The 18,186-nt window shown below is 40.5% G+C and overlaps 1 protein-coding gene across 2 annotated transcripts in view; it reads right to left on the bottom strand.

The window, feature by feature from the left end:
• Positions 1–4,635, bottom strand: part of DNAJC27 (DnaJ heat shock protein family (Hsp40) member C27) — a 32,565-nt gene extending 27,930 nt beyond the window's left edge. Inside the window, exon 1 of one of the 2 annotated variants that reach the window (XM_026520046.4) lies at positions 4,354–4,635. In XM_026520046.4, coding sequence (XP_026375831.1) covers positions 4,354–4,440 — 87 coding nt within the window. In that variant the 5' untranslated portion in view covers positions 4,441–4,635. The remainder of the gene's footprint in view (positions 1–4,353) is intronic. The other variant, XM_044390669.3, reaches the window with a different exon arrangement.
• Positions 4,636–18,186: the final 13,551 nt, after the last annotated feature.

Below are 18,186 nucleotides of genomic sequence, written 5' to 3'. Positions count from 1 at the left end.
CTTCTCACTAACCAGACTGGGAGTCATTAAAAGAATGACAACACCTGTGTTGGCAGGGATATGGGGAAAAGGGTACCTGCATACTATACTGCTGGTAGAAATACAGTTTTTTGAAGAGCAGTTGGCAATAGCTACTAAAATTTAAAAACATGCTCTTCAACTCAGCATTCTACCCCTGGGAATCTAGTCTATAGAAATTAGAGGACCAGTATTTAAGTGTGTGTATACACACACACACACACACACACACACACAGCATTTATTGCAACATTGTTTGTAGTAGGGGAAAAGCTGGAAAGGACATGAATTCTTATCAATAGAGGAATGCTTGCATATCATGGACTATTATGCGAATGAAAAGAGTACAGTTGTATCAGATAACTTGGAGGGATTATCATATCTATTGTTAAGAAAGAAAAGCAAACTCCAAGAAGTATATACAATATTGTAAGACCTTTAAAAACCCAATTCAACTGATTTGACAGGAAAATATTTATTAAATATAACTGGAAATCTAAAATTAGGGCAAGCTTCAAAGTTGGGTGTTATAAAGAGTCAATGTAAGCACTTTAGGAAACTTTTGATCCTAGAGGGCACTGAGAACTGGACTGGGTCTTTGGGATAGGTTGAAGGCAGAAAGCTGAATTAGATACACAAAGGCCACAGAGAACTTTCAGGATTCTCCCAGAGAGATTAAGCCCTTGGAAATCCCCTTTTTCTTACTGGATTTCTAGAACCTCTATAACTATGCTGAGTAATAAAGGAAAAGAGCAAGTATCCTCTCCATACCTAATTTTAATGGAAATGGACTTAGCATTGTACCATTTGGTATGATGTTTGCTGTTGATTAATAATAAACACTGTTTATCATATTTAAGTAGTTTCATTTTATTCTGATTTTGCTTAAAGTTTTTATTAGGATTGACTACTTGATTGTATCAAATGTTTTTCCAGTACTGAAAAAATTTTCTCCAGTAGTCAGTTGATGTGATAAATTATGCTAACTTCTTAATATTAAACCATGTTTACATTCCAGGGATAAATTCTACTTGCTAATAGTGAATTATTTTTGACATATTGCTGAGTTCTATTTGTTGATATTTAAGAAATTATGCATCTTTCTATATATGTGAAATTGGGATCTACTCTTCTTTTTTGACAGTATATCAAGTTTTGCTAGTTAAGTTACCATGACTTCATATAATAAATTGGAGAGGTGTTCATCTCTTTCTTTGCCTTAAAATAATTAAAGTAACAGAAATTGTTATTTAAAGCTTAAATAAAGCTTATTCACGAAGCCATCTGATCCTGATACCTTTTTGGAGGATAAATCTTTTAATTGTTTTTCTAATTTCTTCTTATGTGACTAGTGTTCTACTTCTTTCTGAGTCAATTTTGGTCATTTATGTTTTGCTAGGAAGTCCTCCATTACCTCTACATTTTCAAATGTGCTTCTATAGACTTGGATATAATATTCTCTAGTCATTCTTTTAATCTCTTCTAGTTTGTGATTATGTCTCCCTTCCAGTATTAATCTTGTAATTTTTCATTTTCTCTGTTTTTCTTAAACAGATTTTTTAGGCACTTTTCTTTTTTATTAATTTTCATTTTCCAAAATTTCTTTTGGTTTATTTTGTGACCTTTTTTTAATGTCTTAGGTACTAAGTTCCTTTAGTATTTTGTACCATAGATATTGTACCATATCACAAAATTCACACTTTTAAGGTATACAATTCAGTGGTTTTCAGTATACTCACAAAGTTTAAAACCATTAAGTTCCTTTAGTTTTTCTCTCTCTTCTTTAGAAATGAATAAGATAATGTGTTTTCCTCTGACTACAGCTTTAATTTTGTCCTGAAGGTTTCAGTATAGATTCTCTCCCTTTCACTGCTTTCTAGTTATTTTATCATTTGTTTTGATTTGTGCTTTGGTCCAAAGATTATTTATTAGGGCATGTCTTAATTTTTAACTTAAGATTGTTTATCTACATTTCCAAATTCTTTAAAATGAGTATGTGCTACTTTTATAACTAAGGCAATTTTTTTTTTTAGAGAGAAAGAGAGGGAGCATGCGTGTGTGCGTGAGGGGAGGGGTAGGGGCAGAGGGAGAGGGACAGAGAGAATCTTAAGCAGGCTCCATGACATGGGGCTCAATCTCATGACCCCGAGATCATGACCTGAGCCAAAATCAAGAGTCAGACGCTTAACCAACTAAGCCACACAGATGCTCCAGCAAAATGGGTTTTTTTAATTTTATTTTTTAAAGTTACATTTAATTATTTGATCCACTTAAAATTCATTTTTAAGAAAGCAATGCAAGAGGAATCCACCTCACTCCCAAAGAGTAAATTATTGTTCTAGCAGTACTTATTAAATGGCCCCTACTTTTCCACCACTTTACTACATTTATTGTAAACTGAACTTCCTTATGCATTTGGATTTATTTCTGGACTCCAGTCTATTCCACTGATGTCTCTCTATGTCCTTTCCAGCATCAATAGGAAAAGCTTGGTAATTTTAAAATATGTCCTATTATCTGGTAGTGTTTTCTTTTTTTCACAGTTTTCCTGGTTATTCGCACACTTAATTTTTCATAAGGACTTTAGTACTTTTTATTATGTTTTGAAAGGAAAAAAAAAACCTATTGGTATTTTAACTAGGATTGAATTACATTTGTAGATTATTTTAAAGAATTGACATCTCTAAAATGTCAAGTGATCTTAATTAAGGGGAAAGTATATCTTTCCATTTGCCCAAGTAATTTCATGTCACTTTGTAGAGCTTGAAATTTTTCCTCATATATGTCCTACCTATTTCTTCCTAAGTTTAAACCCAGGCACTTTATTTTGTCTGTTATTGTAAATTAAAATAATTTCTCAATTATATATTAAAACATATCATTTGATATACTGAAGCTGTTAATTTTTGTATATTAATTTTGCCTTACTGAATTTTCTTATTGTTTCTAAAAGCTTTTCAGTTAATTCTCTTTAGGTTTCCAGATAAATAATCATATCATTAGCAAATAACAATAATTTTGCCTTCTCCTTTCCAGTATTTCATATTTTATTTTTTTCCTCTTGCCTAATTGCATTGGCTAATAAATCTAGAACAACGTTAAATAAATGTGACATTGGGTATTTGGGGCTATTTTAAATGTTGCGCCATTAAGCAGAGGAAAATTACAAATGTGGTGCAGGCTTACTTAGCCAGCTTACTATTAAACCTTTTAGAGGCTTTATTCTTTTCTTTTTAATCCCCAGCACATAGTTGATGTTCAATCAATGTTGACTTTCAGTGACTGCTATGTTAATACATACATACACACAGATACATAAATAGTACTGGGTAATGCTAAATGGAAACACAAGACACCAATAAACATTTACTGAGCATCAACTACGCTCAGGGGGCACTGGCCTAAACACTTCCATTAACGGCTCTTTTGGCATATAGGTCCTACTTGGAGTTGATTTTCACAGCATACGATGGTGGAGAGAGAACTGCAGTAGGCTGTGAAGACCCAAGTTCTAATCCTGTCTCTGTCATTGATTTGATGACCTTGGGAGGTTCTTAACCAACAGCTTCCACTCACCCAGAAGGGGAGACAATTTGAGTAAAGAGGAGACAGTTTCGAATTCACCTGGGGGAAGGCCTCTGGTCCCTCTTGCCCTCCCCTCTCCCCTCCAGGCACACACACTATAGGAGAGCTTTATAGCTGGTACCCAGTAGATCCAGCAGAAAGGCGGTGGAACCAAGGCTTTGAGAGAATGAATATGATGACTACCAGAAATAAAAATAAAAGCAACACACAAAACAAAATAATGCAGGCTCCTTGACAGCCACTGCATTTCCCTTGTGAAGGATGTCACCAACAGTTACGCTCTTAAAATAGATTCTGGGCTCCATGTCTGCAGGGCAACATTTACAAACTCCTCACATGCACCCCAGTAAGTTCCCGTAGGCTCCCAAGAACTGCTGGGGTAACTAAACTTTTATTCTTCACCTTTAAGCCCTGGACAGGTCACCTAGAACGCGGATAGGGTAGCTAGGCAGACGATCTGACATAAGCACCTAGGCCTCCTTACTTTTTGGGGCATACATTCAAGGGTTAGCGGTCACATGAGACACCTTCTTATGGATAGTGACGTCAGTGGAGGAGGAAGGGGCAACCCAAAGGTCAAAAAGGTCAGGAGAGTTTTCCTCACGGAGGCGCATCCCCTAGGAGGAGACCCGGGCCTGCTCAGGGGCGGGAAGGAGGCTGGGCCCCGGGCTGTTGAGTGGCCGCTCTCCCAGCCAATCGGCACGTCGCCCCGCCGCGCTGAGGTCCCGCCCCTCCCAGCGCGGTACTCACTTTTCCCACTTCAGCGTTGCCCATGGAGATGACTTTGATGCGCAGGGACTTGCCAGGCTCCTTCCGCTTGGGCATGTTGGCCTCCATTGCCCTCGCTCTCTCGGGGCCACCCGCCTCGCTATCTCCTTGTTCACCAGGCTGGCCCGTCCCTCAGGCCTCGTCGTCCAATGGCGGAATCGCTGCTATCGTCACCGCCCCGGCTCCGCGGCTCGCCATCCCCGCCGCTGCCTAGCAGCGGGCGCGGGCGGTTGGGAGCGCTGGGAGCTGGGGGTGGGAGAAGACAGTCTCGCGATGCTAGAAAGGGGAGACGTGACGTCATCACCGGGCTCTGGAGACGAGGTTTTGATTACCTGTTCCCAGGAGTCGCTCCAGTGTGCGGGGCTGAGTCCCTCAGCAGGAAGTCTGTGTGGAGGGGTGGCTGGGTTTCCACCGGGAGCGCGGCTTGGGCGCCGGGACAGCGGCATTTGTTAACCTTAGCAGCCGAGTGGTAGAAATGTATTGGCGGTTTGGGGCAGATCCTCGGGCTGGGAGTATTTGGAATTGTGGGTTCAGGCTCAGTCGCGCTAAAAATTCGAAGTAGACCATAGTCTGGGGGTGTTTTTTTCCTGAATTCTTAAATCCCTATGGGCCCGTCTACGCTAACAACCCCCCGCCTCCCCCATATGATGTTTCTCGGGCTTGCAGAGGAGCCCGGGGAAGTGGAGAAGTCGGGGCCCTGGTTCTGGAAGAGGGGCATTACTATCGTTAAAAAATAGCTTGTCCACTTGGAGTCAAGACGGATTTTAGTTTAGTCATTGCTCTTCTATTACATAGTCCTTGTCTGTCGGAAGAAAGCTCAGATTAGACGTTTCTTACACTCTTCCAGTTCTATGAAGCGGTGTGTGCTTGTAGCTGTTTGCGCCTTCATTTTCCTCTCCCTCCCATTTACATTCAAACTTAACCCTCCCTGTAACTGATAATATGACAGTAGAATAGTAATGAATCCTAAGATAATCACTTTTCTATTCTCATTCCAGGGGATGAGAAAAGCAACTGCTTGGATAAAAAACAGTCTGAGAGGAACAGTAATTTTTTGAGTCATTATCTTGAGTTACAGAGGTTAAATAGAACTTGACAAATGATTAATGCCCTGAAAAAGAATGGATGCCAACTTCTGAGTAAATTACAAGGGTAAATGTAGCATTATTTCTGTTCTCAGATGTTATGGCTTTAAACATCTTAAAGGAAATACATTGTAGGAAGACAGTGAATAAAGCCTCAAATTTTTTAGCTATCTTAAGTCAGATTTTCAAACATTTTATTTTTAAAACATGATTTTTAAGAAAGAAGCTCACTCTGGGGGCGCCTGGGTGTCTCAGTCGTTAAGCGTCTGCCTTTGGCTCAGGGCGTGATCCCGGCGTTCTGGGATCGAGCCCCACATGGGGCTCCTCCGCTGGGAGCCCGCTTCTTCCTCTCCCACTCCCCCTGCTTGTGTTCCTCTCTCGCTGGCTGTCTCTCTGTCAAATAAATAAAATCTTTAAAAAAAGAAAAAAAAAAAGAAAGACGCTCACTCTGGATTGTATTTATAATCAACAGTAATAAAACTTAGTTTAATGAAACTTCTAAGAGTTTTTACCACCATGAAATATAAGTCCAGATCAGAATTTTGATATTTTAAAGTTCAAAAGAATTGAATTTATACTGATTCTTCACAAGTCTAGATGATGAACTCTCAGTATAATTTAATAAATCAATAAACATCTATTTCTTTGGTAGCTCACCTTTGGTCCTGTAAAACAATTGGTGTTGTGGAAGAATAATTGCAAAATGTCTAATCTTAATTTATTAAAAGATTGATTAGGTATGATACTATTGAGCATATGGGCAGTAAAACAGGCCAAAGATTAAAATTTATTACCATTTTTCATATTGATGTTTCTGAGGTTTGAAAATGTATAGCCATATTTTCTACTGGGTGTGTTAGTTTGGAATCGAAAAAGCAAGAGAGTTAGCTTTCTTTTCCAGTCTTTTTTTTTTTTTTCCAGGTTCTTCCCACCCCTTTCTTTTCCAGTCTTTAATACAGAAAGAAGAAAGAAGTGTGGGGGTGCCTGGGTAGCTCAGTTGGATAAGCGGCTGCCTTCGGCTCAGGTCATGATTTCCAGGTCCTGGGACTGAGCCCCACATTGGGCTTCTGCTCAGCAGATAGTCTGCTTCTCTTTCTCTTTCTCTCTCTCTCTCCCTCTGCCCCCTCCCCACCACTCGTTCTCTCTCTTTCTCAAATAAGTAAAATCTTTTAAAAAATAATTAAAATGTTTAAAAAAGAAGAAAGAAGTGTGCATTAGCTGTGTATAGTGTGAACCTGGAAAGTGAGGGTTAGGAACATAAGCTCTGGAGTCAGCCCTGTTATATTTTTGTTGGCATAAGATGGGCATGTGGTGACTGTAAGAATTGCAAGAGATAATGCTCGTGAAGTACATGGTAGTTCCCCAGTAAACAGCCATATGCTTTCCTGTACCCATGGTTTTTTTATTTTTACGTATTAAAGACTATGTATTTTAAATGTGTGTTTTTAAAGTAAATTATGAAATATTTTGGACATGGTTAAAGGTATAAAGAATAATATAATGAATACTTACGCATCCACCACGTAGCTTAACAAGTGAGATATCACTGAAACTGTTTGTACTCTTTCCCAATATATCCATCCTCCCCCTTTATAAAAGGTTGCAACTATCTGAATTTGTGCCTTTAATGTCCAGGGATTTAAAAATTGTTTTACTACATATGTATATACACCATAAAATGTAGTATTGTGTTGCATTTTTAAAAATCTTTATTTTGAAGTAATTTCACTCAGAAAAGTTTTAGGAATAGTAGGAGAAAAAATCGTGTATACCCTTAATCCAGATTCATCAACTGTTGACATTTTGCATCATTTACGGTATCAGTTGTACTCACTATATATTCATATATATACACGCATTTATTCTGAATAATATGAGAGTAATTTACAGACATGATTCTTTATCCATAAATACTTCAATGTGCATTTCCCAAGAAGGACTTTCTCTTACATAGCAATAGGATATTTATCAAAATCAGGAAATGTAACATTGTAACAATAACACTATCATCTAATCCTGTGGTTCTCCAGCTGTGCACTGGGGGTGCTCCACACCCTCACAGGGTTATCAGAGGGGAAATCTGGGATATTTTACATTCTAAGTTTCCAAGGCAAACAAAATGAAAGCTACTACTAGCTCCAGGTTGTTTACAATTTCAACAATAGGTGGCACCACATTCCTTGGATATCTCATCTATTTGGGAAACTGGATTTTTCAGGGGTTGCGATAAAAAAGCAAGTATAGCACCAAAATCAATGTGAAACAGGAAATGAGGGTGCTTTTGTCCAATCTGATTCCAAGGTTTGAGAAGTTGTGCAATGCCCAACAGATGCACAAATCCCATTGTGGTTAAGATGAGATAAAAAATTTTCAATTTATGTGTATTATTTTTTCAAATGGCAACTAAATTGTTAGGGCATAAATATTTAAGAAGTTGTTGAACCTGGATATTTCCTTTGACCAAGGAACATGATGAAAAGAATTGAGATACTAAGGGCACCTTAAATGAACATTTGGGAAACCTTGATCTAACCCACAGTTCATATTCAGATTTCACCACTTGTGTCAGTAATATCCATTATAGCTATGTTCTCCTCTCCCCCAGTCTGGAGTCTCATCCAGCATCAGTTAGTTGTGATATATCTTTAGTTTTCTATTTAGTATGGTTCCTCAGCTTTTCTTTATCTTCCAAAATGTCAGTTATTTTTAGAATATCCCTGTTTTTGTTTGATATACTCTTATAATTAGATTCAATAATGTTTGGCTAAAATACCACAGGAAAGACATTGTGTTTTTTTAAGGGTATCATATTAGAAAATCGTTGATGTCAATTTGTTCCATTTATTAGTAATGTTAACTTTAGTTAGTTAAGGTGCAGTGCTTACTAGGTTAATTCACAATAAAGTGATTTTTTCCCTTTGTCATAAGTAATTTGTAAGGGGATACTTTGAAATTATATAGATATCCTTTCTGCATTGGACTTTCACTCATAAAGTTTCAGAATCCAATGAGGATTCATGCCTGAAGAGATTATTGCTATGATGGATGAAAAATGGTGATTTTTTAAAACTCCATTATTTCTCCCACATTTATTACTTAGCAGTCTACCATAAGGAAGAGCTTACCTTACTCATTCATTCATTTATTAATTTTTATCAGGATGCCCTTGGATATGCTTATTTTACTCCTTGAATATGCTGTTATTACTATTATTTATTTTGATGCTAAAAGCTGGCTTATGTCTTTTTGATATGTCTCCACCATTTTTTGTTTTTGAGTACTTCTGTGCTTTCTGGCACAATGAGACCTGGATCCCTAGGTCCTTTTAGTGGAGAATGGTATTTGGAAACCAAGATTTGGGTGCTAGGTGTGTTCGTTGATCTGGGTGCCTTTGCTTTGGGCCCTTTCAGTCGACTGAGCCACACACACACACACACACACACACACACACACACACACACACACATCTAAATCCATATATTAACACATAGTCCACACTGATATCCCCAATCCGTTTTAGCATGACAGAATTCATTCCCCTGTCCATATTTATAACTCTCTGCTTCAACAGTGAGAAACCTGGCTCTCATTACCTTCAATATATTTACTCATTTGCCCAATCACAGTACACAAGGAGGTAGTTTCAGAATTGCTAATCCATACCATTTCAAAAAAGGGAAACATTCCAAACTAGAATTCAGTATATGTTGACATATTTTTATAGCTATTTTTTAATAAAGATTTTAATTATTTATTTGAGAGAGAGAGACAGAAAGAGTGACAGAAAGCACTGGTGGGGAGGAGAGGGAGAAGCAGGCTCTCCACTGAGCAGGGAGCCCGATGCAGGACTGGATCCTGGGACGCTGAGATCAAGACATGAGCAGAAGGCAGCCGCTTAACCAACTGAGCCCCCCAGGCTGCCCTTATAGCTATTTTTGTCTCAAACTGACGAATATAGTTTTTCATATAGTATAAGTACTATGCTCAAAAGTTCATTGGGTTAATCCTTTTTCCCTCTTCGGTGTGCTTCTAGTTTTCATTTGAAATGCACTTAGTTCATTTGTTTCTGTTTGTACTTTACTTTAGTTTTCCCCCTGCATTACTGTTGATGCTGCTAATTTTTCTGAATATGTAAAACATGAATGTAGTTTCAAAGGTCAAAATGATACAAACTGGTAGACTCAGAAAAGTGTCACCGTCACCCCATCCCAATCCTCTTCCCTTCTTCCCAACTACCTCCTGGGGTCCACCAGTCACACTAGAATCTGGTTTCTTCTTTCTTATGTTTCTTTTTATAAAAAGTAAGCTGTTACATGTATGTTTTCTTAGTTCTCCTTCTTTATTACACAAAAGTGTGTGTGTTCTTTTGAGCTTTGCTTTTTTCACTTACCATATCCTAGAAAGCACTCATATTAGTCCACAAAGATCATACTCATTCTTGTTTGCAGCCACGTGGAACAGTACTTCATTGTACAGATTTGCCATGGTTCTTACAATCTATATATTTATGGGCATTTATGTATTTTCCATATTTTTGTGGGCATGTCGTTAGGGTAAATTTCTTAAAAAGCAGCATTACTGGGTCAAAGGTAAATGCATACTCAGTTTTATTATATATTACCAAATTCTGTAAGGTAACGTTTTGAGAAATTTTGCATCAATATTCTTAATTAATATTAGAATTAAATAATATTCTTAAAAATAATAAATTAAGTAATTTTGTGATACTTTAGCTGGTTTAAATAGTCACATTATACTTGCTTCATAAAAAACATTTGGAAATTTTGTCTCATTTTCCATGCTGGAATAATTTATGTGACAGAATTCATATGGTGACAATAGTAGAGAGAATAATGTAATCAATGTTCCATAGACCCTTTTCCCGGCTTCAGCTCTAGCAACAATATCAGTTGTTATCAAGATAGGGAGATTATCCTCCGTGGGCCAGACCTAATCAGGTGAGTCCTTAAGTGGGACTGGCTTCTTCTGGCAAGAGATATTCAAGGAATGAGAGGGATTCAACATGACGGAGGTTCTCCATTGCTGGCTTTGAAGATGAAAGGCACCACATAGCAAGGACCTAAGAGTGGCCTCTCAGAGCTGAGGGCGACCCCTAGCCAACAGCTAGCAAGAAAATGGACACCTCGATCCTACAATCTCAGGTAACTGAATTCTGCCAAAAACCTTCATGAGATTGGAAAGAGCCCCTGAGCTTCAGGTGAGAACATAGCTCTCTGATACCTTGATGGCAGCCTTGTGAGATTTCTGGCTTAGAGAACTTAGCTGCTCCATGCCTGGACTCCTGACCTACAAAACTGTGAGATATTAAATGCATGTTGTTTGAAGTTAAGTTTGTGGTAATTTGTTACGTGGCAATAGAAAACGAATGATGGAAAATGAAAAATTTTTATCTACGGATTCCACTGCTTGAGAAGTTCTGCCTTCGGTGTGACACTGCAAGTCCTTACAGACCAACGGTCCCACTGATAAGTATAAACTCGGGGGGGGGGGAATGCAAAACAGCTATCTGGAGATTCTGAAGAGTCATAAAAATCAGACAGGTGGTGGAGGGGAGTAAAAGCCTTGTAGAAATGACTGGCATGGCATGAGTTTCTCCTGAGCAATAAAAGGACTTGAGTACATGCCGACTGTGCCTAGCCCTTTCTGTCTTACCGAGTCGCGTTCCGGATTTTAGTTCTGAGCCTGCACAACACCGTATCAAAGGACGTGGATATTAGGATACCATATAGACATCTTCACGCTCACTCTACTACCGTCCCAAGGACTGTGTGGCAGGCTGCATTTTCCAAATGTGGATGAGACACTTTCTCCCTTCCCATAGGATTTATTTTGGTAAAATTAAAATATACAGAAAATTTGCCATTTTAACCATTTTTAAGTTTCACACTGTTGTACAACCACTAGCACAGGAACAGCCGTCTCCAGAAATTTGTCATTTTCTCGAACTAAAACCCTGTACCCACTCTATCCCCTATCTTTCCTCCCCCTAGCCCGTGGCAACCACCATTCCACTTCTGTCTCTATGTCTCATATGAGTGGAATCGTACAGTATTTGTCCTTTTGTGACCGGCTGATTTCACTTAGCATAATGAGTTCAAGGTTCCCGCATGCTCGTCTTACAATGGGACTGACACTTCTCCCCTTGATGGGAGGGAGGGTCTATATTCCCTCTCCCTTGAACCTGGGGAGTCTTGTGACTGTGGCATAATTAACATTATGACTCTTCGAAAACTAGTAAAAGGCAATGCAAATTCTAGTTTTCTTGGAATGCTCTCATTTGGAATCTAGACATCAACTGTAAAGAAGCCCCAGCAGTTCATGGAGAGGCCCACATAGAGAGGAGCAGAGGTCCTCCACACCCACCCACAATCGCAGCTGAGTTCCCATATGCCAACTAACACCAACTTGCCAGCCATGGGAATGAGCCATCTTGAATGTGCCAAGGCAATGAAACAAGGATGCCAATAAGAAGCGGAATGTAGCAATTAAGAAATATATAGCAGATGATACTCAGTAATGTAGACAGGTAGACATTGCCATTAAGCTCACGAAAGAATTTGAGCTCAGAGCAAGGTGCCAATTTTGGGGGAGACATCCTGGGGTACCAGGTGAATTACAGAAAGAGTTCAAATGCCATCTTCCTTATGTTCTTGGAATGCCAAGTTCATTTGAACTCCTTGGCCTTTGTACTTAGCTTCCTTCTGCCTAAAATGCTCTTCCTCAGATCTCCAAGTGCTCTAGGCACACTGGTCTGGAGTCCCCCCAGGGAGGAGAGACTTTGGCCCAAACCAGTGTTTCCACTTACATATCTAGTTGTGGTTAATGGCACTGAATTGCCTAATAATAAGTTAAAGAAAGACGGGAAGGGAAGGGAAGGGAAGGGAAGGGAAGGGAAGGGAAGGGAAGGGAAGGGAAGGGAAGGGAAGGGAAGGGAAGGGAAGGGAAGGGAATGACAAGAAATAGAAGCAAACAAGGGGGGTGCCTGGGTGGCTCAGTCAGTTAAGCATCTGACTGTTGATTTCAGCTCAGGTCATAGTCTCACGTTGAGATTAAGCCCCGCCTCCGGGCTCTGAGATGGGTGTGAAGTCTGCTTTGGATTCTCTCTCCTGCCCACATCCCCCCTCAAAGAGGGAAATCACTAGTGCTACCATAGGACTCTGCTTTTTGCCCAGCTCTCTTTAGCAGTTCGGGTCAAGATAGAGCAGGGAGGTTGACAAGAGTTGTGGATAATCATTAAAAAATAGGAACTCTGATGGTTGTGTTGGAAAGATTTAAAATGACCAATTTGCTATGGATTAGTCATGCATATTAGTAGCTTGACGCAATTTTAATGTTTTGCAAAGTCCATCAAAATTATTGGTGTCCACATGTCAATGGGGCTGAACTGCTTTGTCATAGAGTAGATATATATTCAGCTTTGGTAGGTGGTACCAAACAGCTTTCCAAAGTAGGCTTTATCAATTTATACTCACCAACAGTGACTAGAGAGTTCCCAGTTCTTCCAAATTCTCATGGAATTTTGTCAGTTTGTTACGTTTTGCCTCCCTTATAGGTTTGTAATAGTATCTAGTTGTAGTTTCAATTCGTCTATCTCTGATGACTCATGAGGTTGGGTGCCTTTTCATAGGTCTTTCCCTCTTATGGGAAATGTCTGTTCAATCATCTTGTCCAATGTTTTATTGTGTTGTTTATTTTTTCTTATTGATTTGAAAGTCTTTATGGATTCTAGATGCATACAGCTGGCAGAAGTGGCAGTCCTATAAGTAGTAGTTGGAAACTGGAAGCCACTCATCTGTCCAGCCGTGGCAGAATGGGTAAGTTGCGGCATATTCTTACAATGGAATACTATACTATTGCTGTACGATACTGTACTACTGGTACGAATCTCATAATTATGTTGATTTTAAGAGACTAAACACAAAAGAGTATTACTGGATGATCCAGTTATATAAGATTCAAAAATAGATAAGACTAATCAGTGGTATTAGGAGTCAAGATCCGGGTTCTCTTTGGGCATAGTGAACGAAAAGGGGTGTAAAGAGGGCTTCTGGATGCTGGTCACGTTTCGTTTCTTGGTCTGGGTGGTGGTCACATAGGTGTGTGCATGTCGTGAAAATTCCCTGGGCTCCACACTAAGGATTTGTGCATGTCCCTGTAGTATGCCACCCTTCAACACAAAAAAGTTTGTAAGAACAATTCTTACCTAATTTTCAGAAGGGTCTAAGAGCTAAAAAAGCAGCCTTGGCTTGATGGTTTTCTCTGCTCAGAGTTTCTCGTGCTGTTGCTGTGATAGATCTTGGTGTCCATGGAAACCAGACAGAGTGTGTGGTGGGGAAGCAAGCAGGAAGGGATTGGAGCCTGGGGAAGAGGCACGTGCCACCAAGGAGCAGACACTCTTGGCATCTCCTCCCACCCCAACATACTCTCGGATCCCACTCAAGCCACCGCCAGTTCCCTGCTAACACAACTGTCTGCCTAGGACAACTGTGACAAAGATTGCTTGTCATAACTTACTGGGAAGCCACCCCATAACCAGCTCCTGCTCGTCCTCTCCGTGACTGGTTTCCATTTTACTTAACCCAGCAGGAGTGCTGGCCTGGCAGGGGCTTGAAATAGAAAAGGCTTCCTTTGGATGAGGCATGCTAACACCTCACTACCTAGAGCTCACTTATGAGCTGACCTCAGCTCCCAAGTGGAACCTGCCAGCAGGTGCAAATGTCTTCGAGCAGTGCCAGTGACTGTTCCAGGGTCCGTGCGTCCGGGCACGCGCACTTCACCTGCAGTAGAGTTCTTCGGGTCTTGCGCAGAGCTTATTAATTCTTATTTTAAACATAATTATAACACTTCGTTATCCAGTGTTCTAGGTCTATAAAAAGACCAATTAAAAGTGGGGGGTGGTGGAATGTTCCCCAAAACGGTGCATGCATGTCTGGCTTTGTTCAGCTTGAGAATGGTTCTGGCTATATCTGGAGACAAGTAAGATATCTGTGGAAGTCTATGTGTATAGCAATGTGTTGGTTCTGATGAGTGTGTGTGAGAGAGCATGTGCAGATGGCGTCGTGTGCATCTGTCAGTTTTGTGTGTGTGGATCGGGTGTGTGGTGCGCGAGGACATTTGTGAATGAGTTTGTCGTTTCGTGTTTTTCTATACGTACGTGTGATCAGATGTAAAATATGTAAATGAGAATTTACACTTACGGCGATATGTAGGCTGTATAAGAGAGCGTTTGTGGGGCTGCTTTGTAAGTTTGTGTCTTGGAGCTAAACTGTAAGTCTGTATGATGGATTTATGCAGGGAGGGCTCTAGGCAAAGCTTTCAAGTCATATGGTTGGGCCATAAGGAATTGCCATTTTTGTCGGTTAAAAATGGTTAAATATTCAGTGATGTCTGTGTGATTCACCCTGATGCATGTACATGTGTATACATATTACGTACATACATAAATTCAACGTAGTCTCTGTACCACCTTAGTGTTACTATCAGAGCTGAGAAGGAGATCTTAATTTTTTCCCCAGGTCTCACACCCATGGATCTGGAAGGAAAGATAAGATATAGAAGGAATGGTGACTAACACAACAGAAAGTTGCAAGGGGGGTATAATAAGAAAAGAGATTAAAAGTCCATTACTCTGGGGGTGCCTGGGTGGCTCCATCGGTTAAGTGTCAGACTCTTGATCTCAGCTCAGGTCTTGATCTCAGGGCTGTGAGTTCAAGCCCCATGCTGGGCTGCACGTTGGGCGTAGAGCTTCCTTTAAAAAGTTCTTTACTCTGAAGCTTTCTCCAACACTTTCTTTGTTTACCTGCCCTCCCCAAGTTCTCTGCCATGGGCTTCTGTACCAGCTGTGAACTTCCTCTATGATAACGCTTGTCACAGGAACTGCAGTTGTTATCTGAAGCCGCTATCCTCCGCTCTAGACAGCAAGTTTGCTGAGGGCAAGAACTGGGTCTCTGCCACTCCCTTACTTCCCAGCACTTACCGCGAGCTCGGTACGGAACAGAATCTCAGTTAGTATTTGTAGGAGAGCTGGATGACTAAAAGAGATGGATAGTTTGAGAAAGCTGTGCATGTGTGGCTTCCGTATTGGCCAAAGTGCTTGGCTTTTGTTCTGTGCAACTGATAGACATTTTGGAGAAGGGAATAACATGCACAGAATGCCATTTTAGAAAGACTCATTTAGGAGTTGTAGAAAGCATAGACGGAAGTAGGGATGGTTGACAAACAGAAGCCCGGTAGTTACCCAGGTATGTAGTAAAAAAAACAGACCTTCTGGGGGCACCTGGGTGGCTCAGTCAGTTAAGCATCTGCCTTCGGCTCAGGTCATGAGCCCAAGGTCCTGGGGTTGAGTCCCTGCTCATGCTCTCACTTGCTCTCTCTCAAATGAATTATTAAAAATCTTAAAAAAAACAACCCTACACTCTAATGACAATGGGATAGACAGCAAGGGACAGAGAGAGGAAGAGCAATGGAAGAAGACTCAGGGAACCCTAGGCATGGGGGAAACAGAGAGCAGAAAAAGGTGACCCAAGTTTTAGAGCCCAAGTGACGGAGATAATGAGGAGAACACGGACAGAAATAAGGGTAAGCCGTGTAGACGATGGTGAGGTCTGTGTTGAACGTGTTGCAGTTTTCTGGTGTGTTGAGCATGAGTTGAGGCTAACAAACAAAAGAACATCCTAGCAAAGATGACTGCCAGGCAGTTGGCTATGTGACAAGAGCCCAGGCAAGAGGCTGAGGGTATAGATATTCAGTCATTTCCCCGACAACTATTTGCTCAGTACTTATTATGTGCCAGGTAATGGTCCAGGCCCTGGCCATTCAGCAGTGAACAAAACCAAGTTTCTGCAAACTTTTATAGCTTCCTTATCCCTGCAGATATTCAGGAGCCTTTTTTTACTTTTTTAAATAGAGTAAACATGGTTATGTTATAATCTGTACCTAGAAGCTCTATATCTGAAGTCCCTGCTGGTCTGTCTCCACTGCCTGTTCTTTCTGCCAGCCTTCTCTTGTGCTGGCTTATTTCCCTTCATGCTTGGTTATCTTTGACTCCGAGTTGGAAAATTATTCGTAGAGCTCTCCTGAGAATTAAAATGAAATCTCCCAAGAATTTAAAAAAAATTAAGAGTACGAAAGTGTCCCAAACAAGTATAAAGATGTCAGTTCTCCTTAAATGGATCTATAGAATCCATGCCATTACAGGTACAATCCCAAAAGGAACCTGACAAGATGATTCTACATTTTCTATGGAAGAGAAAAGGACCAATAATTGTTAAGACATTCCTGAAAAAGAACAAGTTGGGGAAACTTGTCCTGCCAGGTAGCCAGACCTATTTTAGACCCTCCGACATGAAGTATAAACTTATCATCCATGAGTTCAGATTGTCCATTACCATCCCCCACCTTCTGGAACCTACCTCATAGTCCATCGTTCCTCAGCATGAAATGCTCATTCCAGTCCGTTTGGTGTTCTCCCTGTCTTCTAAGCTTGGGCTATTACCTGCCTTCTCTGACTTTGTTCTTTTTGTTTTCCTTGCCTTTATTTCTTTTTTAAGATTTTTATTTTTAAGTAATCCCCACATCAACGTGGGGCTCAAACTCCCAACCCTGAGATCAAGAGTTGCATGGTCCATGGACTGAGTTAGCCAGGTGCCCTTGTTTTCCTTGTCTTTAATTCACAAATCCCTCCTTTCTACCAGCCCCTGGCCCAGCCTCGTTCAAATATTTTCTCCAAAATCACCTTTTTTTTTGTTTTTCTCCAGCTCATATAAATTTCTTCCCTCCAAACTCTCATGCTCCCTATTGTTTCTGCCATTTATTTTGCTATTTTATCACATATAGCACAAAAACAGAGGAGAGACAAGAGAGAAGGGAACCTAGAGATGAGTCTTCAGAATTGGCCATATGTATGCCTGCTGTCCCCCACCAGGAGGTGTTCAGTCTCCTTGAACAGATATCCAAGATCTGACAGAAAGCCTGCCAAGAGTCATTAAACACTCACCAGCTGATTTGTGTGGGAAATGTCATAGAGTAGGATAAAGCCTTATGTAGGATGGGTGGCAACCTTGAGGCTATTGGTATTCAAGAGCTGTTTTCACCTCTCTTCATCTGATTAACAGTTTTGATCATGAAAACAAAGACTAAAAGATCAGAAACCACCCATATGTCCATTGGGAGGGACTTTGGTTCTATGATGGTATGACCACAGGCAGTGAGGAAAGAGAACAAGGCAGCTCCGTGTCAGTGACAGAAAATTCTCTCCAAGGAATAGATAAGGAAGAAGCCAGGTGCGAAGCAGTACCACCAAGTGTAGGTTTCTTATTGTTTTGTTGTTGTTGTTGTTGTTGTTGTTGTTTAAAGAATATGCACACCCATGGTTTCGGACCTGCACAGAGACTGCAGTTGTGGCTGCCTGGGGAGAGGGGCTGAGGGTTGGGAAGTAAGAGGAGGAGACCCCACTGAATGCCCTTTGGTACCTTTTGTATTTGTACCATGTGCAGTTGTTGACTACTCAAAAAATAAATGTTAGGAGAAAATAATAAGCAGCAAAGATATTGGAAACAAACAGCAAATTAGATGGTGCCAAAGAACAAAATTTGGATTTTTTCTGTGCTACGTCTTATGAGGCCAAAAGGCATGCTAGTGAGGGATGGCATGCTCCCCATTAAGATGAAGATGAATGTGTTCAGGACAGACCTTCTAACCTGACCAAAAA

The sequence above is a fragment of the Ursus arctos genome, unplaced genomic scaffold, assembly GCF_023065955.2.
Source record: "Ursus arctos isolate Adak ecotype North America unplaced genomic scaffold, UrsArc2.0 scaffold_8, whole genome shotgun sequence".
NCBI classification, from domain to species: Eukaryota; Metazoa; Chordata; class Mammalia; order Carnivora; family Ursidae; genus Ursus; species Ursus arctos.
Note: the sequence above shows the minus strand (reverse complement) of the source record. Positions and strands in the feature narration are given on the sequence as shown.